Consider the following 25123-nt stretch of genomic DNA (forward strand, 5'->3'; position numbering starts at 1 on the left):
TTCACACAACAGTTTGGATTAAATAAATAAAAGATGTGCCTTTCGCCTTGGAGACGCCTTCCTCTGGGTGGGTTTGGGGCCCTGCACGTGGCGCTCTCAGGAGGCTCCTCCAGGTCCCAGTGACCGAGCGTTCGAGACCCCCAGGGTCCGCGGTGACCACAGCTCTGCACCCGCCGCAGGTGCCCCGCCACAGCCACCCCCAAGGCTGGGCCTGCTGGTGGTGACCACACGCGGGCAGGGCCAGTGCAGCAGGCGAGTGGCCTCATCGGGTCCGCTGAGAGATCCCGGACCGCCCACCCCAGACCTCGCGGGCTGCGTGCACATCCCGGCCGTCACAGACACGGGATGGAGACCTCGTGCCTGGGGCCCCTCAACTCAGGCCTGGGGCCAGGCCCACACTCTGGGGCCCAGACTCGCCCTCGCCCTCAGCCCTCTCCTGCCCCCCGCCCTCAACCCTGCTCTCCACCTGCGCTGGCTGGGGGAATGTGCCCCCCACCACCACTGCCTTTCCTCTCTGGGCCACCCCCACCCCTCCTCCCCTCAGTAGCCCTTTGCAAGGCTCTCCAAGAGTCCTTGGTGAGGGACGAGGAAGGCAATGGACAAGTAGGAGCCAAAGAGAGGACATGGTCACCCCAGAGCCCAGGCGTGGAGGGTGGGCAGGGGCGGTGGGGGCCGGGGATGGATGCCAAGGTCAAGGGGCCATGCCACCTGCTCTCTGACCTGGCATGCCCAGTCCCGCTCGTTGCCCCCAGCCATGTCCACAGGGGCCACTGGACGGCTCTGCCCTCCACCCCCTGCTCCTCATCTACGCCCAACACCTGGCTGCTCCTGGAGTCACAGAAGGCAGCTGGGAAAGCCCGTGGGAAGGACACAGAACAAAAATAAACTGATTTTCATCTCTCCATTATATAAAGGCCAGCAGGAGAGAGTGCTTCAGCCCCGGGAGCAGAGACGTCAGGATGAAGGAGCGGTCATGGGCACATAGTTCTGGAGAGCCAGATCACAGTCTGAAATTCAGAGGAAGGTTTTACCCTGGAGGGGTGGGGAGCGCAAGTGAGAGGCAGACGGGTGGACGGCTGGACCTTCCCTGCAGAAAGCCTCTCGGGGCCCCAGCGCGCGGCGGCACTGGCCGGCAGAGGCCGCGTGTCTGCCTGACTAAAAGTGCAGGCGCGACGCGGTCTAGTCCCCTTCTTACCAGTTTGCTGGGGAAAGTGCAGGGAGCTGGGTGGGCAGGGGTGGCGACAACCAAGGTCTGCGCCCCACGGGACCGCTGACCCGGGCTCGGGATAGGGGCCGCCCCCGGCTCTGGCGGGCTGCCGACATGCAGCCGTTTGCTCCAAGCGCCTTACTCCCTGGGCTGTCGAGAAGCACAGGCAGACAAGACCACACGAGACACTTTCAGATACGCGAACGGTTCTGCGGAGGGCAGCCCAGGTCTGACGGTCCACGTCCCGCCTCTCCAGTGGCCTGAGCGTGCCCGCGAGGTGCCTGGGTCTGATCCTGAGGCCCACTCAGAGCCGGTCGGCCCCGCCCTGCGGCCGTTCTGTGGGACACACAGATCGCCAGCCCCGAGCGCCTCAGCCTCAGCTCCATCCCGGGACCTCTCAAGGCAGCGGCTCCCCGTTAATGGGCTCCCCTGACCCACATCTCGGTCCAGATGATCCGACAGCAGAGCAGGGGCCATCCGATGGCCACCATCCCGGCGGCCCTGTGGGAAGTCAGCCCCTTCACAGCGGAAGCAGCTGGAGGGGGAGAGGTGGAGCCCCACAAAGGGCAGAGCTGGGACCGGGATGCGAGGTTGCTGGGGCCCCGGGCCTCCCACCAGTCAGCTCAGGGTGGCCTTGGTGGCGGGATCAGGCCCTCTGCACGAAAGTCTGAGCTCTGAAGGGAAGACGTGGTCTGGGTTAAAACCTTCTCCTGGGGAGCCCGTGTGGCTCAGTCAGTTAAGCATCTGACTCTTGACTTCGGCTCAGGTCACAATCTCAGGGTCGTGGGGTCGAGCCCCTGTGTTGGGCTCCACACTCAGCACGGAGTCAGCTTGAGATTCTCCCTCTCCCTCTGCCCCTCCCCCGCTTGAACGCTCCCTTTCTCTCTCTCTCTCTCTCAAATAACAAATAAAATCTTAACAAAAAAAACACAACACTCTCCTGCAGCCATCAGGCCCTTGCCGAGCAGCCCAGGCCGCGGACTCTCCAGTTGCACCTGACTAGCTTTATTTCATGCCCTGAATGAACCACCACCACCCTCCTCACCTCAGGGCCTTTGCACATGCCTGGAGCAGCTCCTCCTGGTTCCTAGCTGACCCCCAGTCACCCCAGCTTCAAAACCGCGTCTCTGGAATGCATCCTGTCTCCTGTCGTAGGTTCTCGGGGTACGTGACACTGTCCATTGTAACACAACAGAGCATTTTTAAAAGCTCCTTGTGTCACAGTTATTTCTCCAGCAGATTCTAAGCTCAGAACAGCTGAGGACTAGGTCCTTTCGTCCCACTCCATCCTTAGAGCACCTCAAGGAGCCAGGAGTACAGAAAATGCCATTTCTGCATAATCCTAAATCATAACCCCTAGAAAATCAGTATAAACAAAGGTAACACACACACGGGGCTCCCCTGTGGACACGGCGGATGGAACACATGTCTGTCCTTGCTCCCTACTGCAACCGCCACGGGGGACGAGTCGGGTGGGCAAGATCTCCGCAGACGGAACGCAGACAGAGGAACGCAGCTAGGCAGACCTGGGGGAGCGGGGCCTCACTGCCTCGGGTGGTGGGGAGGCCGACTGGAGCCGAGGCACACGTCTCCTTCCTGTCCCCCAGGTGATGGCCTCGCCCCTCAGGGCTGCTGAGGCAAATGCTGATACCTGCCCCCCCTCCCCCCGCCCCACGCGGCCAGGCCCACGCCCGGGGGAAGGGCTGGAGGGCCACGGCCCCCATGCCGTCAGCTTGCTTCCTGAGAAGCCAAGCAGTAAGGTGTGGTCTGGGACCCACATCTGCAGTCCACACCTGCGCAGGGAGGTGGGCGGGAGCACGGGCTCAGCGGGAAGACATCAAACTGCACCAGTGACCCAGTGGGGCCTGAAGCTGCCTTCACACCCGCCCGCGCTCGGGCTCCCTGGAAGGGGGCTGGGGCCATGCGTCCCCGCGTCCAACAGACCAGCCCCAGCGGGGAGGCCCACCGGCCGGCCGCCTGCCTGGGTGTGGACAGGGGCGCTGGGGAGGGCAGTGGAGAGGAGGCGTGAAGGGCCGGGCCCAGGGCAGGGCGCCCAGGGCAGGGAAGCCGGCTGGGGACCAGGGACCGGCTGCCGGCCGAGCCATCAAAGGCAGGCAGGCCTGGCTCCTGCAGCGGCGCTTTGTTTAGGAGCTGGAAGCAGCATTTGAAATTTCCCTTTGGTGACCCAGGACAGAGTCATTTTTCTTTCTGAAAAGTGAATAAAAAACACTTAGCCAATGCTAAGATTCTCAGGCTTAAACAACAACAAACAGCACTAATATTTCACCATTAGCAACAGAAGCCCTCTGAGCCCAGGCTGCGCCAGGCAGTGGTTTCTAAACCCGGCGCACGTCAGGGCCGCTCCGAGGGCAGCGTGGGAAAGGCAGTGAGGGAGGCTTCGAGACCGCCCCGCCTGGAGGGAGGCGGCGGGGTGAGGCCCGGGGGCCAGGGCAGGGTGGTGTGTCCTGCACTTTTCCAAGAGGCTGGACAACTGGCTTCCCGCTCGGCCACAGGCCATGAGGCTGGCGTGTGTGCCCTGGACTGCGGACACTGTGCCCCTCATCCCTGGGCATCCCCGGCACCGCGCTCTGCAGCCTGGAGGGGTCTACGGGTCCGGGATGGCGGCTGGCGCGCCCTCGGGGTCCACGCCACACAGGAGCACAGCAGTGGACAGCGACGGCAGGCTGCCGATCACCTACCACCCCCCCACGCTCACTGAGCTCCGATGTGGGGCCTGTCTCCTCGGCCTGCCCGGCTCCCCTGTGGGGAGGCTGAGGCCCAGAAAAGGGGTGGGCCCACTGTGCACCCAGCAGTGCTGGCCGCGGCTGACCTGTCCGCTATCTCGGGCCAAACTAAAGGGTCCGGTGCCCAGGCAAGGCCCTGCAGGGCAAGAGGGTCAGGACAGACAGCACACAGCCACGCCAACGGGCCCCCCAGGACACCGGCAGCTGGGCCAGATGTTCTAGAAGGACAGCTGGTGCTCTGGCCACCCTTGGCCCACGGCTCTCGAGTCCTCCCAAGGTCCAGGAGGCATAACCGGCTCCAGTCTTGGCAGTGGGCATGAGGCAAGGGCAGTGTGCCATCCTCTGCTCTGAACAGGCTCTGGGAGAGCCGTGGTCTGGGGGGTCAAGGTCCTGAGTTGGGTGTTTGCTTCCTCGGGTTCAAGAAGCTGGTGACGGAGCTGAGGGAAACGCCCGCTCGGTGTCGGGAGGACACGTGGGGGGGGAGGGGTCCAGCGGTCGCGCCCGTGGGAACCAAGCCGTGGCACCACACCACGAGGCCACACGGGAGCAGCTGTTTGAGGTGGATGTGCTGGGTCTGGAGAAGCTGGGGCACCAAATGCGTCCCTACCTATCTGAAGGGCATGTGGATGAAAGCAAATGTGTTCTGAGTTGGTCCCTGCAGCTGAACAAAGACCAGGGAGGGGACCGCCTCTGTAAGGAGGTGCGTCCCGGGGACGGCTGAGTGTCAAGGCAATGCAGGGGCCTGACCTCAGCTTGCGCCCACGCACCTTGAGAGGCTAGCCACCCCAGGGTGGTGCAGCGGGTGCCCGGTCCACACTCCCCACCACACAGGACCAGGCCGGGGGCCTAGGAGCCTGGCTGGGCCTGAGGTGTCTCCGTGGGAAGCGCCTCTGGGCCTGGGCCTCCCCAGCAGGTGCATGGGAAAGGGAGTGCGGGGGGTGGTGGGCTCTGCTCGGGGCCAAATTACTCATGGCTCGTAACTTCTAACTATTTCACTTTTACATTTTTAAATATTTAATAATTAAGCATCAAATATTTATACAATTTTACTAGCAACCGTGGGAGCGGACACCACAGGGGCTGTGACTGTGGGTCTGGGTCCTGGGCCTGGCCGACCGTGAGCAGCGGGGAGGAGACATGCCTGCCGGCTGGACCGCGCCCCCAGGCGGGCCTTCTGTGGGCGCCGAGCCCCTGGGACATGTTTGCAAGAGCCGCAGGGCCTCCACGCCGACGCGGCACAGGCTTCCCTCTGATGGGCTCCTCTTGGAGGCTGCCTTCCCGTCCCAAATCCAAATCCCAGGAGCGGGGCCGGGAGGCAGCCTGGAGAGGCGTCCAGGCGCCCACCCCCTTCCCTGCACAGCACTCAGGGAGGCCTTCCCATGAAGGCCACGGCAGACTCCGCCGACCCCCACTGTGGGCCTAAGGGACCGGCGGACGGGCCCCTACCACCCACTAGACACAGCCTTTTGCGTTCCTAGGGAACGGTTCGTTTGAGCCGCCTGCAGCTGGAGGGCCCCTGGGACAAGGTCTCTCCATTATGAGCCCATGTTCCCCTGCTGGGCCGGAAATTGCACATTTTACACAAGAGAGAAGACATTCGCCCTGGAATTATATGCAGATGAGCAGCGTGTGTGCCCACCGCCGGCTGCCTGGCAGACGCCCACCCGGGGTAAGCTCGGTGCCAGCCTTCAAACAGGGGCATCTCTGTGTGATTAACGGCTCACTCCACAAGCAGCTTGTCACCTTGCACAAAAATGATCTGAAAAGACACCAGCAATTACAGCCCACCAGATTACGGGGTGGGAGAGTCCCGGGGTGACAGGCGGGAGCTCATGTGATATCATATTCCTGGGAAGGCTCCCTCCCCCACCACGGAGAACAGAGAACAGTCGAAGCCCCAGAGGATGCCCCCCCCCGCCCCACCGGGCGCCAGGCTCCCCACCCCGCTGCCTCTTTTGGGAGTGGAGGACCAGCTGAGCCTTGGTGGAAGGCCACGGCCGGCCCCTCGTCCGGGCAGCTGACAGATGTGGGGTCAGGCCCAGAGAAGGTCAGTGCCTTGTTCACTGTCACCCGGCCAGGGAGCAGAGAAGCCGGACATTCCCGCCAGGACTTCGGGGCGGGATGGATCCCCCGCAGCCCACCAGGCAGTGCCAGTGCTGCCATGAGGAACCAGCCCTGGACACAAGGTGCCACCTCAGGTACAAAGTCCGGCCTCAGTTGCTCGTTCGAGCCCGCCCAGCCATGCCACCGGCAGGGGCTCCTCCGGGATCCCAGCGTCCCGGTGTCCCTGCACAAGCTCACAATCCTCCGACTTGGTTTCACTTGCTTGGTGGTTTAGGGTACATTTCTTCCCGACTGAAGCGCACACCCCAGCAGGGCAGGGTCCTGGGCTCCACGAGGGCCAGGACACGCGCACCCCGTGGAGGCCTCCCGCCCTGCACACGGCCAGCTCATCTTACGCTGTGTGAACACCCAGGAGCGTCACCGAGCCTCCAGTCCAGGCGTGGGGACCCAGGGGTCAGACCGTTGGAAGCAAACTGCCTGAGGCTTCACTCACACACGCACACTCACGCGTGCACGTACCTGCGCTCACACACACCCGCTGGAGCCGGAAACCATCCAGGCGGGAGACGCATGCAAGAGGCACGCCCATCACAAAGCCCTTGAGACGCAAACCAGAGGACACCACTGCTTAACAAGTTTCCGGCAACTTCTTTCCACACGCGCCCAGGCAGGTGACCTGCTGGGCTCACGGAGCAGCGGCGGCCTGGGGCTACCAGGCGGGAGGGCCCGCAGGAGGAGGCGAGAGGCCGGCAGCTGTGGCAGGCTCGCTCCTACTCCGTTCTGCACGGCGTGTGCGTTATTAATTTCCAACAGCGGGCTCCCGGCAGCCGAGTCCCTGGAAGGTGCGCTTCCTCTCGGAAGAGGGAAGAGCCTCCCAGAGCTCATCTTTTATTGACGAGTCATTTTCGAGTCAATCTGTCTGCTTTGGGCAGGACAAGATTTTAAATCTTTCTTTCTCTCCCTGCTTTTGAGATGTGGCAGTCTATTAAAACCTGCTAACGCACGCGGCCAGGCGGATGAAGGAAGAGGATGGGAACCGGCTCAGCGGCTGCAGCCGCTCACAGACCAAAGGGTCTGGAGGAGGGAAGGCCAGGGAGACAGATGGTGGGCAGGGGGGCAGCGAGTTAGCCCTCTGGCGATCCAGAGGGGCGAGGACGCAGGCTGCCCTCAGGGCCGGGCTCCCCGGAAGGTGGGGCGTGGGGTGAGGAGTGTGCCGGATGCGCAGCCCGAGAGGGAAGCAGCACTCTCGGGCGGCAGGCACCTCGCGCTCAGGGACAGACGGCAGCCCTGGGGTCTAGGGGCCTGCCTCGGGGGTCAGCGTGCCGGGGGCTCACCGCAGAGCCAGGCTGCTCCTCCCAGTGCCCACGACCCCGTCCGAGACGCACAGCTGCCTGTGTGCGGGCCAAGCGGCCTCTGCGACGGAGCTGCCGAGCACCAGGTGAGGCTCAGAGCGGCGAAGGGACCTGGCGGAGCGTATGTAGCGGGCAGAGAAGCTGCCAGGACCAGAGTCCAGCTCGGCTCAACTCTGCTGGGCGCGGCGGGGAGCAGGGCTCTCCCGGACAACAGCCGCAGTGCAGAGTGCGCTCCCAGCGTGGGAACTCAGAACGAGTGCCCACCCTTCCCCGGGTCCGGCTGCAGGAGCCCCCTCCTGCCCGTCCCGCCGGCCTCTGCCTCCAGCCCGCCCCAGCCTGACCGCGCGGGACTACAATACGCACCAGCCTCAGACACCACGACGGGCAGGCAGAGACGCTCCCGGGGCCCCAGAGCAGGCTGGCCCCCCACGCCGTCCGCCTGGGGGTCCGCGGCCTCTGTCGAGGGCCCCCAGCAGGCGCTGACGCCTGTACGCCCCCGAGTCCTAACGACCTTGTGAAGTCAGAGAGAGGACGTTTTCCCGAAGGTCAACAGGTGAGTGACCAAGACAGAGGCCGTGGGGAGGTGTCAGCGCCCGATGCCCAGGACCAGGGCTGTCTGCTCGTCGGCAGAAGAGGGCTCTGCAGGCGGGAGTGAATTAAGGAGGTGGAGATGGTCCAGGGGCCCAGGGTCCTCATGCAGCTTCTACGAGGAGAGGAGGTAGGAGGGTGCAGGTCTGAAGAGGACGCACCACTGGCATGGGGCTCAGGGAGGGGCTGAGGGCCACGGAAAGCAGCCGCCTCCAGCAGCCGGAAACGGCAATGGAACAGGGCCCCCCAGAGCCTCGGGGGACGCAGTCCGGCCAACACCTTGCTGTCAGCCTCCTGATGCGAGACTTCTGACCCCCAGCGCTGCCTGATGAGACCTCTGTGGGAGCAGGTGACCACCACGGTGGCCGTGGGCACCTGGGGGTGTGGGTGGCCGCCACAGAGGCCTGTCTGAGTACGATCTCCCTGCCCCTCAACAGCAGCGGCAGGACCGAGCCCTCACAGTGAGCGGCCCCAGGGACAGGGACTTTAGAAGGGCTGGTGAGTTACTCACCCAACGAGGATGTGACAAGAGTGAACTGCATGCCTGGCATCATTCTAGGCTTAGGACACACAGCATGCACACACATAAAAATCCCAGGTCTAAGGCAGTTACGTTCCCATATGGGACACAGATAAAAACACACATCAGCAGGGCGGGGTGGTCTCCAGAGCTTGTAAGCACTATGGAGCACCAGAAGGCAGGGCTGGGAGGGGGGCTGCAGTGTGGCCCTGGTCACAGCAGACCTCCAGGGAGCCAGGGCACAAGCTGAGCACAAGGCAGGCAAGAGGCGGCCCGTGCAAAGGGCCTGAGGCAGGAGGCAGCTTGGACCATTCAGAGAAGCAGGGACGACGCCGGCAAGCCAACGCAGAAATGGACACGGGAATGCAAACAGTAAGGTTGGCGGGGGTCATCCAGACCACGGAGACTGGCCCGCAGTCCGTGTGCTGCCCCTCCACTTTGGCAAACGGCCTGTGAGAAGAGGTCCTGTCTGCGCAGGCTGAAAGAAACCCGAAGAGGGTTTTCTCGCTTTCATAAAAAAGGCGAGAAGCCCGAGTAGTGTTCGTGTTCATTGTGCAGCAAGCCCTCCGGGGCAGCATGCACCACCACCGCGGGCGGCCCCCCAGCTCCTTCCCCAGGAGCCACGTGCAGCCCCCCAGCGTCCAGCCGCCAGCGCTCTGAGCCACGGCCATGAGCATCTGCGCTTCTCCCGGTGGATTTCCTGCAGCCCTTGGCAAGGTGGGTCGGAGACAGGTGGTGTCTTGGGAACACCTGGACCTCTGAATAGGAACAAATGAATGCTGAACCCTCCTTCACATCACATACAAAGGTTAGTTTGATACAGAACACGGGTCTAAAAGCTTCTAGAAGAAACCGGGAGATGGCAACGCCGGGGCAAGCCAAGATTTCTTAGACAAAGAACTAAGCACAGAAGGAAAAACGAGTAGATTCGACTTCATCAGAATTTAAAACTTTCGCTTATTGAAAGGCAGCATGAAGAAAATGATCACAAGAAAACAAATACTCTAAAACCGGGCTGAAGACTAACAGGGACACTTCACCGGAGCAGATGTGCAAACGGCTCATGAGCTGTGGGAAAGTGCCTGACGCTGCTCGCCGTCGGGGAGACCCAACCCCAGCAGACGGCCGCGCCCCGGAGGCCAGGGAATCAGCAGCACGAGGGGCACGCGGGGCCCTGACAGGGACCCTGAGATGCTGCCGCCGCTCTGGAAAACAACTTGGCAGCTGCTTAAAGGTCAAACGTAACCCAGCCCCCATCACACCCCAAGAACCAGAGACCCCGATTCCACTCCCACCCCGTGCGAGGCTATGTGCACACAGAACCTCATGGTGCCACGTCCTCGGCAGCAACATTCCTACGAGCCAAGAAGCGTCCGTCCCCTCAGCGTCCGCCAGCCGACGAAAGCCTAAACAAAGCGAGGTCCGACCATGAACGCTACTCGGTGACGCACACGACGAGATGCACGGACCTCAAACACGTTCCTGCAAGTGGCAGGAGGGAGACACGTCACCAGAGGCAGGACGCGGACTCCGGCCCCACGGCCGAGCACTGCAGCGGACCCGGGCCCTCAGTGGGCAGCAGGGACCCTTCGGGGGTCTTGCCACCTCAGGATGCAAGATCAACTGGATCACAACCATCTGTGCCACACTCACTTCACCAGGCTTCGTGTTTGGTTTTACTCCTTGGGGTTTTATACCCAGAGAGTCGTCTGCAGAGGAACACTTCTGCTCCCTCCCCTCGCGTCCCTATGCCTGCTCTTCCCTGGTGACCCAGACCGGGACTTCCTCCGTGCTTACTCAGGGCGCTAGACCACCTCTGCCTTATTTCTGGTCTTGGGGAAGCACGGATTGGTGTGGGGGTGCTCGCAGACGCTCTTTGTCAGGCTGAGGGAGCCCCCTCTTTATTTAGTTTGCTGAGTTTTCCTGGGTGTTGAGTTTTGTCAAATTACTCCATCAGTTGATTAGATCACATTGATGCGGTAGATGACATCAATGGATATTTGAATCCTGGAATACAAAAATAAATGCCTATAGGTCCTATTTTCTGTCCTGTCACTGGTTTTCAAATTAGGATAATATTTGCTTCGTAAAATGAGTTCGAAAGCGCTCCCTCTTCACTTTTCTTGAAGAGCTTGTACGGAGCTGGTGTTAATTGTTCTTCATTTGGTACAATTCACCAGGGAAAGCACCCGGCCTGGAGATGTCTTTTTTGGAAGCTTCCTGATTGTAGCTCCAACTCCTGCAACAATCATGGGACTGTTGGGGCTACCTCCTTCACACTGGGTGAGCTTTACAGTTTGAGTTTGCCAAGGTTGGTTGCTGTTGCTTATTTGGGTCCTGCTGCGTCCCCCACCCTGCCCCGGACGACAGGCACTGAAGCCTGGGCTGGATGCAGTGAGCGAGCACTGGGTGCAGAGTTGAGAGAAGGAGGTAGGAGAAATCCCTCTTTCTTCCTCTTCTCATCCCCTTTTCCTCCAGGTCCTTGGTAACCCCGTGGAGGGGCAGGTGCAGCTGGGCGGGCACCTAGCCCTCCAGAGCCGTGACCTCAGGACACTGGGGTGAATCGCAGCTGCTGTCCCAGCTCACCCCATGGCGCTGGCCTTCATGCTGATGCAGCTGTGGAATACACAGAGCAGAGCAAGGAAAGTGAAGCCCTGGGTTTCCGGCCCAGAGCCTCAGGGAAGCAGAAACTGGGGGGGATCAGGAGAGGGGACTCTGGGGGGCATGCCTGGCACCCACACGGGCCGTGGAGACTGTGGTGCGGGTCCTGAAACTGAGCGGGTGTGGAAGCACAGCTCAGAGGGCACGGGGACTGTCCCCTCAGTCCACCTGCTGAAACCAACCGACCAGGATTAACATTCTCCACAGGACAGCAAAAAGACCGAGAATCTCCCAACATGGCATTCAAAACCTACAGAAAACATCCAAAATTAAGCAGCATCTGAAAAACCAAAAAAATACTAACCTGTTAGGAAACAACACAGCCGACAGGTGCTGACCCAGGATGACAGAGATGGTAGAACCGCCAAGCCAGACTGCACAGATGCCCCACACAGACTTCGTGTGTCATCGTCCACCCGGAAACAGCATTTACCACTGAAACCGGCTGCAGAGAGCATATCGGTGTACAGGTCCCCTGTCCCCAGATGCTGCTGCTCTCCTGTCCCCCACTTTTAACTTACAAACACCGTTATCCGCGATCTGAGTTTCTGACGCTCTGTGTCTCTTACACTGAGGGCAGGTTATCCGGATGACTGTAGATGACTCATCAGAAGCCATGGAGACCAGAGGTAGAGAAGCGATGTCGATTTCCATAATGCTGATAGAACCCCTAACCCAGAATTAGCAGGCGTGTCCTTCAGGAGTGAAGGCAAGATGGGGTCACCACGTGGGGGGAGCCCCGAGAACCTGGTACCAGCACGTGTCCTCTGAAAGAAACACCCGGGGAGCAGATAAAAGGGGTAAACCTGGAATTTCAGGAATGAAGACAAAGCAACACGAATTCTAAATGTCTAGGTAAAAATCCTGAACTGTTTTTTTCCTCTTTTGCTCTTTAAAATACGTACGACAGTTCAAAGGAAAAACTGTAACGTTTCCTGGCAGGTTCTCGGCGTATGTGCGGAAAATGACCTGCGAGCACCACCACACGGGGGGCCGGTGGGCGGAAAGCCTGTCACAGTAAGACCTTGACATTCCAACAGGTAAAACAGCAGATGCAAGGGCACTGTGAGAAGTAAGCACGTGTGCTGTAATCAATCCCTAGAAAAGTCACTTTAAAAAATGTCCAAAGAGATACAATGCATTAAAAAACCCTAAGATATATCAAAATGGCATACTAAAAAATGTTCAAAGAATCTGGAAATAGGTAGAAATAGGAAAACAGTAATAAAACACAGAGAGCAAGCAAAACTAATCATAAATGGCAGGCCTAACTCCAAACGTATTAAAATACTACATTAAATATAAATGGTGTAAACACACTGATTAACAGACAGAATACACCTTCTTACCAGGTGCACACGGAACATTTACTAAGATCGCTCAGTACTGGCCATCAGAAAAATCCTGAATTAAAAAACAAATTATACAAAGTGTGTTCCCTAAATGTAATGGAATTAAACCAGAAATCAGTAACAGAAAGCCACCTGGAAGATCCCCAGACATTCTGAAATTAAAAACACACTTCTAAATAATGTATGAATCACAGAGAACATCTTAAAGGAAATTTGAAAAATTTCTGAACTGAACACAAATGAAACTCCAACATACTAAAACTTGTGGATGCAGCTAAAGCAGTACTCAGATTGAAATTTATAGCATTAAATGCTTATTTTAGAAAACAAAAAAAGATCTCAAATGAGCAATCTCACTTTCCAGCTTAAGAAACCAAACAAAGAACACGAGGAAGTCAGAGTAAGCAGACCAAAGGAAGTAACAAGGAAATGAGCAAAAAATCGGTAAAACTGAAAACAGAGTAACAATACTGAAAAATCAATGAAACTGAAAGCGAGGCCTTTGAAAGACTGATCAAATGCGCAAATCTTCATCAAAGCTGACAAAGGAAAAAAAAAAAGCAAAGACACAAATTACCAAAATCAGGAAGGAAAGAGAGGGTAATTGCTACACTCAGTGAGATGATAAAATTAATAAAAGAATAGTACAAACAATTCCTGTGGTAAATTTCACAACTTAGACATAAAGGACCAATTCCTACAAAAACCCACGAACTACCACAACTGACCCAAGAAAAACCAGATAAGCTGATATTCCCGTGGTCTTAGTGCACGTGGCCTGCTGTCACAGAACACTGCAGACGGCGTTGGCTCATCAACACGAGCTTGTACCCCTCGCGGTTCTGGAGGCCGGGGAGTCTGAGATGAAGGCGCCGGCAGATCTGGGGTCTGCGCGGGTCCAGTTACTGGCTCACAGACAGCATCTGCTGTGTCCTCACGTGGTGGAAGGAGCGAGGGAGCGCTCTGGGTCTCTCTTCTGAGGGCAGTGGTCCCATTCATGGGGGCCCCACCCTTCCTTATGACCTCATCACCGCCCAAGGCCCCACCTCCCAACACCATCACACTGGGGAGGAGGGTCTCAACATACAAACTGTGTGTGGCCCCCGTAACTATTAGAAACCCTCAGCGACCCAAATCTACAGGCGCAGAGGGTGTCCCGCAGGTGTCTGTAAAACAGCCAGAGAGGAGGGAATGCCAATTTGACACCATCTCCTCCAGAAAACAGAAGAGGAAGGAGCATTTTCTGACTCATTTCATTCATTATGCTGATAATCAAACTAGACAAGGACAGGACGAGACAACCACAGACCAATATGAACAACGACACAAAAATTATTGAAGAAATATTAGCAAGTTGAATCCAGCAACATAAAATGGAAGAACATACCACAACCAAGAGGAATTTAGTCTAGGAATACAAGGCTGGCTCCAAATTGAAAAATTTCACAAGTAATCCTCCACACTGACATCTTATCCATTGATGGAGACACAAAATTCAGCATCCAACACGATAAACCCTCTCAGCAAGCTTAGAGGGGACTTCCTCAACTGGACAAAGGGCATCTACACACAGCCCGCAGCTCAGGGCACGGGCGGTGGGGAGGGACTGAACGCCGCCCAGGCGGTGAGGAGTGCGGCCGGCCGTGCTCACCACCACTCAGCAGCGCACTCTCCAGCCAGGCAGGAGAGCAAGAACAGGGAACGCGGGCGCCCAGGCTTTACGGGAAAATATACAGCAGTCCCTCTTCACAAATGGCACGACTGCAAAGAATAAAATGAACAAAATCCAAACAAGACCCTCCTGAAACTGGTACGTGGGTTCTGTGAGGTCACAGGACACAAGACCAACCATACTTCTAGACACAAAGATCTCTCTCTCACACACACACACACACACACACACACACACACACACACACAGTAACTCCAAGAATTTAAAACAACAAGGAAACACTTCGGGACGTTTCTAACAAAGCACTTCGTGGGTGTGTGTGCAGAGAATCAGGAACCGCTGATGAGGGAAATCCAAGGAAGCCTGAGTCAGTGGAGACACATCATGTTCTGGGTGGACAGACTCACCACCTAGAAGCACGATTCTCCCCAAGCTCATCTGCAGATTTAAAGGGATGCCCATGAAAGTGTCGGCAGGATTTCTGTAGATACAGACAAGCTGACTCTCACGTTCGTGTGGAGAGGCAGCGGGACGGGGACGGGCCAGGCGCTCGTGAAGAGGAGGCACCGAGTCCGAGGACTTGCGGTACCGATGATGAGTGTCCGGCTATGGCCACCAGTCAGGATGGTGGCAGCGAAGAGACACACACATAGGTCAGAGGGACAGAAGACGGGGCGCACATAACTCAGCCAGCGGACAGGACCACGGAGCAAGGGTAATTCAGTGGAAGCACAAGACGCTTTTCCACAGCTGACGCTGGAACAACTGGACGTTCACGTGAACCCCTCTCGAAAATCACCTCAACCTAAACCTCACATCGTATGCAAAACTCAACTCTACACGGATCACAAATTTAACTGTAAGACTGAAAAACTCTTGGTAGAAAACTAAGAAAAAAGTGTCTTGACCTTGGGTCAGGCAGGGTTCTCAGATGAGACTCCTGTAAAAGGAAAATCCATTGTCCGAGAGCAAATGAAACGTTTGCTCTGAGAAGGACGCTGCTAGGAAATGAAACTCCCTGAACTCGATATAAAGAAAACCACCCAATAAAGGGGGAAACTGGAACAGAGACCTGCCCCAGAGGACGCAGGGATGGCCCAAGGCGCTGCAGGCACCCGTCCTCAGACACCGGGGACGCGCCAGGTAGGACGTGATGCGCTGCACACAACACGCACACGCACACATGCACGTACACGTATGCACACATGCACACGCATGTACACACGCACACACATGTACACACACACACACGTGTGAGAACCGCCCCTGTAGCACCAGCACCCGCGGGGAAGCAGCCACGGGCCACGTGCGGACACTGTGGGACAGGGGCCAGTTTTTAGGAAGCCAACCTCGCGCTGACCAGGGACCCAACCGTCCCCACCAAGAACAGGCCCCGAGAAAACGGGCTAACGCTCCCAGAAGCACTGTGTCTGGCAGTTTGGTATCGGTGTATCCGGTGCGTCTGACCCCGTTCTGGAAGCTCGGGTTCGATGTCTGCTCTGTTTTAAAGCCTCCGTGGTGCTTTTCAGATCCACCCCACGTGTGCGCCACTCAGGCACCGGCCAGTGGCTTCGGAGACCCAGGCCACCCCTCCCTTCCCACCTCTGCCAGGCCTCAGGGGTGAAGGCTGTTCTGCAGGGCGGGTGGGTCAGGAGAGCCCGAGGCCGGGACCCTCCTGCAGCTCCCAGGGCCCGCCCCTGGGGGACAACGGGAGAGCTCATCTGGGGTGGGGGTGGGAGGTGGCTGGAGACACCCTACGTGGCTCCCTGGATTCTCTGGGCTCGTCGGTCTTCTTTCCCCACCCGGCTCGTGCATTCCTGGCCGGCAGCCCTCACTGCGGCCCCACACGGGGCTGGGCACACATGGTGAGGGCGGGGGACGAGCTCGGAGGACCCCTGCCTGGAAGAGTAGCCCTTCTCCCCTCCTACTCAGCCCACAAAGCCCAGCCGAAGCCCCCTGCCCTGGCCCGGAGAAGCTGCCCAGCCGCTGCAGTCTGCCCCTCCCCGGGCCCTCTGCACCCAGGGCCTGCTCTGAGGCCCTGATTCCCACGCTCTCCCCTCACTCTGTTTTAAGGGCAGGGACAGGCCCCACTGACACCTGTGGGTCCAGCAGGTGGCGGGCGGCCAGTGCTCCTGGCTAACGGGACTGTGTGCCCCTGCCTCGGGGGGCCACGGTGCGTCCACCCCATCTCCGCCGTGGCAGCACCCCACCCTCACCTACGTGCGAGCCAGTGGAAGTCTGGGTGGTTGCACTGCCGAGGGCACGGGGACGGCAGACATTCAGATGGCCTGTGCCTTGTGGAGCCACCCCAGAACGCTAGCACCTAGACGGCACCTCTTGGACTCACGACCCGTGGCCCTCCGGCCCCCCGGCTCCCCGCCAGCTGAACTGGCGCTGGCCACGGCATGGACGAGCTGCCTCACAAGCCAGCAGAGAGGACAGAGCGGCTGAGGGAAGAAGCAAGCTGCTCTTTGTGCCCGGGCAGAGCAGCGGGGTCCCAGGGAGGAGCCCTGGACCCCACCACCCTCCCCCACGCAGGGACACCTTGGGATCAGCTGCACCCACACAGCCAGGCAGTGACAAACTTGATCGCCTTCACTGTGTTGCTGACAAGATTCGGTTATTTTAATATTAATGCGTTACCTAATTAAGCTGCAATTAATAATCTCCCTGGCCTAGCCTGGGTACCGCAGGGGGCCCTGTGAGGAGCCAAGAGCCAGCTGGGGGAGGCTGAGGATTTAGGCTCCTGCCGACCCAGGAGGCTGGGCCCTTGCTACGGGTTGTTCAGCAATTCCTTTGTCAAAGATCCACCAGAACCTCAGACCAGCTCTCCCCCGAACTCTGAGGGCACGGTTAGGGAGGGCGGGCGGCTGCGGCCCCTCTCCCGTCCCGGCTAGCCCGACGGGTCCTTCTCCTGTTCAGCAAAGCTGCGCTCCTCAGGAGGCCAGGCCCCCGCCGCTAGTCCAGCCGCCTGCCATGGCGCACCTGCTCCATCTGAGAGCCACCACCCCGCACTGAACTCGGGGGCCGCTCTGCAAGGCCAGCTCGGAGGTGGTGTCCCGTGCACAGCAGGAGGGAACCCGTCTGCACCGTCAGCACCCTTTACGTCATCTGTCAGGGAACTGGTCACGTTCCTACGAGGTCCGTTGGTCTGTGCTAACCTGGGGTGCCCGAGGGCGGGGGCCCCTGTGCGTGTTTTCTGCCTCATCTCTGGCCTTCAGCCGGAGCCCAGACCACAGCGAGCCGGCCTGCACAGCCCAAGGCCTGGGTGGGGGGCGGCCCGCTCACGGGTGGCAGGGCAGCCTGGCCTGCGAGACCGGGGGTGGAGGGCGGCAGTGCGGGGGGCATCTGTTGGTGGCTGGCAGTCCACCGGAGCCCCACTCTCCACGGCGCATCTTCGGGGTACCCAGACACCTGGCCAGGGGCCTGCAAGTGCCGAGGCTCCTGCAACTGGCGGGAGGTCACAGGTCACCGCCCAGCAGCCTGGCCCTGCGCTGCTGGGGCCGTGTGCACTGCAGACAGCACGGGGCTCAGGGGAGGGCGCGTCTGCTGACGGCCTGCAGCCCCGCTGGTAGGAGCAGACAGGGCCTCCGCAGACGCCGCGTCTAACCCCCATGCTCCGTCTGTGCGCCCCATCCATGCAGCAGCGGCCAGCTGTCTACCCACTTAAGCGCCATCCGCGAGGCGCCTGGCTGTTCTAACACGCTCCTTCGGGGCCGAGGCAGCTGCCCGGGGCTGGGGTCCCACGACCACACTTGCCATGCAGCCGCCCCCGCCTCTCCTGCAAACGTAAGACAAACGCCTGGCACGAGGCCGTGGGCAAACACAGGCTGCAAACCCAGTGGAGGTTCTCAGAGCTCCCGCTCCCACCGAGCTTCCAGAGGCGGCCCCAGCCACGCCACGCGCCCGGCTCCTCCCCCCGCCGTGGCAGCCGCGTGGTCACCCCCCGCCCCGAGGACGGACACGGCGACCCCCTGCTTCCCCACTCACACGCCCGGTCGGCCAGCCGCCGCTGCCGCGTCCAGCACGGGACCCCCCCAGCCCCCACCCCAGGCCCATCCCCAACGAGGCTCTGGCCTCTGTCTTCGCGGACCAGCCCTTGTGCCTCAGCGGAGCGCTGGCACGCACCGGCCTTCACAAGCCGGACTTGCACACACGTCTGAAACTTTAGGGTTTGTTTTTATGCCAACTCTGTTGCACAGGTAGGTCTTAGTCTTCGAGAGTCCAGTGGCAGGACGAGGCTTCTCCCACTCCCTCGGGGCATCGGCTGCACCCACTGGACGGTCACTTGGGTACTAAGTCCTCTTGTGGAGGAAGCACGACATGACGGCACTCCTGGGTCAGACAGCTGAAGCGGTGCCCACCGCCCTCTGCCCTCTCCCAGAACACAATGCCCTGAGTTGCTTGCGTCAGAACCCCACGCTGTCCTGACTGCAGCCACGCGAGCTGGGCCGGGCAGGAGACCAGGACTTTCTCCCCCACACTTCCTGCTTCCCCTGCAGCTGGTGACGGTCGTGCTTTTCCAGTGGCTGTTTTCCGGGTACTCATGACCGACTCGACAAACCTCCCTACCGGGTGTCCACGTTGGAGCACCCTGACCGTGCGGTGGGAACCACGAGCCGGGAGTCCGGCACACAGGTAAGGAAAGCTCTGGTCCACACCGTCTCTCAAGACACTGGACACCTTACATTCTGCAACCTCATCTGTCTGAAGTGGTTCCAGAACCTTCTGACCAGTCTCAACCTGAGCTCCGGCTGCCCCTGGGGCGGCTGTCCTGGGTCCTCCTCATCTCTCCAGGGCTGGCGCTCGGGCCTCCCGTATCTGTGTTGCTCCCTGGCTCCTGCTCTCCTTTCATGGGTCCGCATCCTCCACAGGCCTCGTGGGAGAGGGAACGGCGAGGTAGGGTTTTCCAGACGTTGAACATCGGAAACGGAACTGAATTCCTCCCTGACAGGCCTGAGCGCGGGGCTGGCCGTGAGCCGCCGTCCAGTCCCTCAGGCACCGGGAGCCCCGCCCCTGGAGGCTTTCTCGCTCCCTGGGCCGCAGTTGAGAATGGAGCGGCCCGTCTTCTCCCTCCCCAGGAGGCAACAGGTCCCCTCGTCCCTGTGTTCAGAAGTCCCAGGACGACACGTCCCAGTGTGGGGCGCCTCTCTCCGGCCAGCCGCGCTTCCCCGGGGTCCCCGCCCTCTCCTGAAGCCACCAGACAAGCCGCGGACACCCCACACCCCTCCCACCTTCATCCGGCCTCTGCTCTCCTGTTCACATAACCTCCCCCAATTTCGTAAGTCTTCTGTTTAGATTTTCATTTCACTTTTGGTGTTTTTAACTTCCAGAACTTCACGTGTATCCTCTTTGAAAACACTTTTCAAAGTAAAGCAACACATTCTTCTCCTTCTCTGAAGGTGTCCCGGAACAATCCCTCGAGGGCTTCCTCTTCCCACGTGTGTTGTTCTCGCCCTCAGGGCCGACAGCCCTGGGCCCCTGCTCACAGTGAGCAGAGGACTCTGCGGGTCCTGCCGGGGACAGGCCTGGTCTGCCAGGGCCTCTGGTGTCAGGTCCCGCACCAGGAGCCCGTCCGGAGGGTGTTGTGGTGGTGGGGGGGGGCTGGGGCGGGGTCGAGGCACCCATGCGCACCGCCTCTGTGCTCGCGTCGGTGTTCCCGTCCGCGGACCCTCCGTGGGCCACAGGCATGTCTGACCCAGCAGGCCTGACACAGAGCCCAACATCCTGGGTCCCTAACAAGTTCCTGGGGAGGGCCCTGCCCGTGTGGGACCTGCTCTCTGGGACGCAGGCTCTAAGAGAACTACCTTGGTTTTCTGTTTCCTCTTTTCATTTTTGCTGGGGTCCGAGAGGCCACTACCAACCACTGGTGCTGGGTGGAGGACCTGGGGGCCGACGGCTTGTAATTACACCTGCCGGCAAGCACCCTTGATCCTCTGCCCCCGGGGCCCCCCGCCACCACCTCCGGCCATGGGGGCTCCGGGGCACAGCTCCAACAGGCTCCTGGCTCCACCATTGCTCACCCTTCAACCCCCCGCCCACCAACTTCCCCGATTCCAAGTTTGTTGTAGCAGCCTGTCTCTGTGGGTTTGCATCTTCCTTGACACTGAGAAAACAAAACCCCCAAACCTCCCAGGGAGTGCCCGCCGGCTCACCCCAGGGCAGGCTGACGGCAAAGGCAAACGGGACAGACAGGGGGCTGTGTCCAAGACCCCCAACCAAGAAGACACGTGGAGAACACGTCCTAGGCAGGGCTCGGCACAGTGAGGGAGACGAGGGGTGGCTAGCGCCCTGCTGCCTCCACGGGGATGAGATGAGCCGCCTGAGGAGGTTGTCGGGAAGGCCCCTTCAGTGACACTGATGGCCCAGCGACCCGGCCAGAGCTGTGGCAGGAAGGGCTGGGCGGGAGCCCCCTCCTGGCCACGCTCCACCGAGAGGCTGGCTTCCACACGCGGCCCTCACCGTGGACGGTGACCCCAGGCAAGCGGGGCGCCCACACACGCCCACCTTTGCTGGTGGGCCACCAGTCTCTGCACTCGCAGGGCGGGTCCAGCACGGGACTCCATGGGAACAGGAGGGTCACCTTCCCGCCCAGGCAGGGATGAGCCGCGGGCTCGGGGGCTGTCGCCCGGATTTGCGGGGCTGCAGAGGGCGGGTGTGGCCGCGTTAGGAAGGCAGCTTCCCAAGTCCGAGCTCACCTGCGCGGGCGCTGGGCTCTGCGCAAGGTACTTAGCCCCGTGAAAGACGATACCCGTTTCCACGAGTGTCGGACCTACTCATGATTGATGGGACACGTGTACACTGAAAAAGGGCTGGAAAGCGTTTCCCCACCGCTGCCTTGTGCCATCCTGCCGTGACCTGCAGCCGCGAGGTGCTCGGTCCCAGGCCCTCCCGCCGCCCCCTGCCCACGGGACGGCCCACGGACGGGGGGTGCGGACCTACCTGTCAGCTCCGTGGACGAAGGCAGACTGGCGGCGGCCTCCAGGCCGGCAGGGACGGGGCCGCCTCGCTCCAGGGCGCGCACGAGCTCCCGTAGCTGCTCGCACTCCTCCTGCAGCCGGACCTGGTCCTCATGGAGCCGCTGCTTGGCTGCGCTGGCCGGGTTCATGCTCATGTGCAGCACTTTGGTTCTGCTCTGGTCGTAGCTGCCCTGCAGGACCACAGGGCAGGTCAGCACAGCCTGGACCCACGCTGCGAGGCTCTGGTGATCGACGTGGGGCCTCAACACCGGAGCGTGAGGGCAGGGACGGCCACCCCCTCCCCAGGCCTCTACGCCCTGATCAGGAAGCCCATGATGGCGCCACTGCCCGCCTGAAGGAGCGGTGAGCAGCAGCTGGGGGAGAAAACATGGAAAAGCCCACGAAGCAGCCCTTCGGAACGTTGCAGGTGCTCGGGCCACCTTCCCGCACAACAGTTGTAAAAGCAAACAGGAGGGGCATCTCGAAAGCTCTACACCCTCAAAACGCTCTACTGGCAAATATTCTCACGCCTGGGGCCCTGCTCCCACACACCCTGGTGTCTCAGGGTCCACAGATGTAGAAAAACAATACAAAACTTAGAGAAAGATTGAGACGAGAGCTCAGAGTCCCCGCGTGGCCGTGCCCCCCGTCCGTTACGAGCAGCACAAGGGCCGTCAACGGCTTACCAGTGTGGACGTGGGCCTCGCTCAGCTGCGAGTCTACAAACACTTGCGAGCCCAGCCACTTGTGCCTATTTTACACCGAGGACAGGTTCACGCGGACGTCCACCTCCACACCCTGCCACAACGTGGCCCAGCTCGGCCCCTCCCCTGCCGCCCTGGCCGCGCAGCCCCACGCGGTTATTGGGTCCAACACCTGCGTGCCGCGCGAGGGGAGCGTCATGCTGAGCGCAGGCCCTCGTGCCTCTGGGTTCAGCCTCCCGGCTGCCCAGGCACCGAGGTCGGCCCCGGTCCTGCTTCGGGCACTGCTCCGAGCACTGGAAGGTCGCTCACCCGCGGGCCTCACGGATGATGTCACAGCGACACACACGTCGATGTTCACTGTGTGGTCAGATTCAGTGGGTGTTGACAAATGCACATCACGTGTCCTGGCCCCACACTCATGGCCTCCATAGTTCTGGCTTTTCCGGAACACGGCCAGCCGGAGCCTCGTCAAATGGGCGGCTCTCACTTCGCGCTGTGCACGGAAGTCTCTACCCCCCCTCTGCTGGCTTGCTGACTCATTTCTTTTTAGAAAGCTGAGTCACGTTGCCTTGTGCGGACACACCAGTTTGCGGGTCCGCTCACTCCCGAGGGGCATCTTGGTCGCTTCCAGTTTGGGCATTTATGGAGAAAGCTGCTACGAGAGTGTGGACACAGGTGTTCAAGTCACTGTGTCAAGCTTCTCTGCTGCTTCGTCCACCCGCCTCTGCTGGGGCCCCTGGTCACCCCCCAGGAGAACCCTCGCTCAGCCAGCAGGCCCACCTCGAAGGCCCCCTCCGCTGCTCCCTGAAGGGGCAGCCCCCACCCCGGTGAGCGGACACCGGCCCACTCTGGCCAACGCGGAACCCCCTCTTGCCTGACCCCGGAAACCAGCACGAGAGTGGTCCTGGGACCAGGCGTGGCCACTTCCAAAGGCTGGGAAAGAAGCCTCCTCCTCCCTGAGGCTGCGGCTGGGAGGACGAAGGCCTCACTGTCTGCCATGTGTCCCACCTCTTCCCTCCCGGCCTGGAAGAGGCCCGTCCACCCCGGGGAAACAAGGTCAGCGATGCGGAGATGGACAGCGAGTGAGGCCCGGCCTCCGTGCGGCACTCAGTAAGCATGTGGGGAACGACCTGAAATCTCAGACCCGACCCAGGGCCCGTATGAGCCATGCAGCCTGTGGGACCATGTGGCAGATGCCACGACGCCTGAGTCTCAGCGGTGACGACCGACAGCCACCGACGCATGGACAGACGGAGACCGGGGGGGAAGGGTCGTCTCCCGAGTAAATGGTGTGGGGGCCACGGGATGCCCCAATCACCTGACCACACAGCACACACAAACCCCAACTCCTGAGGGAGGTCAAATTTACAAACAGAAGGTAGAACAAAACACTGTTAGGAGAAAACACGAGAACACGGTGACCTTGGAGCAGACGGAGACTTTTCTGAAACAGGTTCCGAGGCACTAGCCACACGTGAACACAAGCACACTGCACTCAGGGCGTGAGACGGGCAGAGGCGGTCACTGGACAGACAGAAACCTGACCCAGACTCACGCCCAGGATCCCCAGAGAACTCATACAAACGGGCAAGGCAAAAGCAGAAAATTCAAGTTCTAAGATGGGCGAAAAATGTGAACACTTCACAAGTGTCGAAAGGGCCAACAAAGCATGAAATAGAGCGCAAATTAATCGTCAGAGGGATGCCAGTTACCACGGCGGCAAGATACCCCGTGCTGCCCCCGCAACGCCTGGCCGGCACCGAACAGATTCAGAACACCGAGCACCACGGGTGCCGAGCAGCCAGGGCTCGTGCTGGTGAGGACGGGAACGACACGGCCGCCCTGAAAACGCCACTTGGTGGTGCGCCTGCTCGAGGAGAGCAGGGCGACATCCTAGGGCCGGCAACTCGGGGCCTCAGAGACGGCACCAGGGGTCAGCACCCACGGTCCATGCCCACCGCACACAGCGTGTGGTCCCCACGTGCAAGGCCGTCCATCCGCGAGAACGGGCACGCACACAGCACCGGACGGCACATGTCAGACGCGGCGGAGCCCACGCCGTCAGTCCCACCGGCGCATCCCACGGCGCAGGCCACACTGCTCTGTGCCGTGGAGGCCAGGAGGGGCCGGCACGGGGGCTCCGGGGTGTTTGCGATGCTCCGCGTGCTGCTGTGGACACCGGTCACCGGCGCGGTCAGTCCGTGGAACTCACTCCTGCTGTCCTGCCCCGTGGCCGTGACAGAAAGGGGCGCCCGGACACAAGGACCGTCCAGACGCTCGCGGGGAACTGAACGCTCAACAGTACCAGGGTTCACTCACACTCCGGAGCGAGGGCAGGTCCACACGCACACACACGAACAGGTGCACACGTGTGTGCAGACAGGTGCACACACGTGCACACAGACACGCTCATGGTGCACATGCACGTACTCACGCGCACACACACACGTGTACACACACGGTGGGCGCACAATACACAGACTTACACACGTATCGAGGTCAGAGAACCCCAAGGGGAAGGGGCACTGGAGACCACTGGCCTAGCGCTGCCGGGCCTCCACCGTCCAGGGATCTGCTCTGAGACCCTGATGACCCTGTGCCAAGCTGGGGGGGTCTCACCTCTTCTCCCTCATGCTCTTGGATCTGCTGGGCGCAGCCCCAGTTTATGGTCTAAACGGCCTGCCCCGTGCCCCAAGCCAGTGGAGGCGGGGCAGGAGCCGGGCGCGGGAAGCTTCCCTCTGCGACACCCCTGCCCTCCACGCAGAAGGTGGCTCCCGGGGGCTCAGGCACCAGGACATGCCCCACGTGGAAGAGGCTGCTGCCTCCTCAGTCAGGAGGGACGTCTGTGGGGTCACAGCAAGGGCTACGCCTCTAGCCGTCACTCCCTGGCCTCCGTGACAAGGACAGGGACCACCGCAGGGCAAGGGAGGGAGAGGGCCGTCTCAAAGGCCTCAGCGTCTGCCGGAGCAGAGAGCGGAAGGCCCCGAGCCAGGTGCTCTGGGAGGCTGGTGTCTCCTGAGCAGACGGGCGGGAGGACACTGGCCCGCAACCCCGTCAGTCTCCGTCAGCCAGGAGCCCCGGGCCAGTTCCTTCCCGCTCGATACGCCGTGATCTGCCCTCTCCTCTCCAACAATCCCATTTCCCACTGCCTCCGTGACTCCCGCCCACACGTCTCTCCTCTCTCTTCCAGAGAAAATGGACGGGGTGGGGGAGGGACAGAGCCTTTATTCAGATCATCCCACCCCCCGGGGAAGCGGGCTGGCTGCAGACACATCCGCTCAGTGTGGTGGGAGAAGGAGC

The 25123-nt window shown here is 60.5% G+C and overlaps 1 protein-coding gene across 11 annotated transcripts in view; it reads right to left on the minus strand.

The window, feature by feature from the left end:
* MAD1L1 (mitotic arrest deficient 1 like 1) overlaps positions 1-25123 on the minus strand; it is a 319758-nt gene that overhangs the window by 45255 nt on the left and 249380 nt on the right. For 9 of the 11 annotated variants that reach the window (XM_036074189.2, XM_036074187.2, XM_036074183.2 and 6 more), the window contains one exon: positions 21103-21310. In XM_036074189.2, the coding sequence (XP_035930082.1) occupies positions 21103-21310 (208 nt within the window). The other 2 variants (XM_036074201.2, XM_036074200.2) reach the window with 2 other exon arrangements.

Source organism: Halichoerus grypus, chromosome 6 (assembly GCF_964656455.1).
Source record: "Halichoerus grypus chromosome 6, mHalGry1.hap1.1, whole genome shotgun sequence".
Lineage (NCBI taxonomy): Eukaryota > Metazoa > Chordata > Mammalia > Carnivora > Phocidae > Halichoerus > Halichoerus grypus.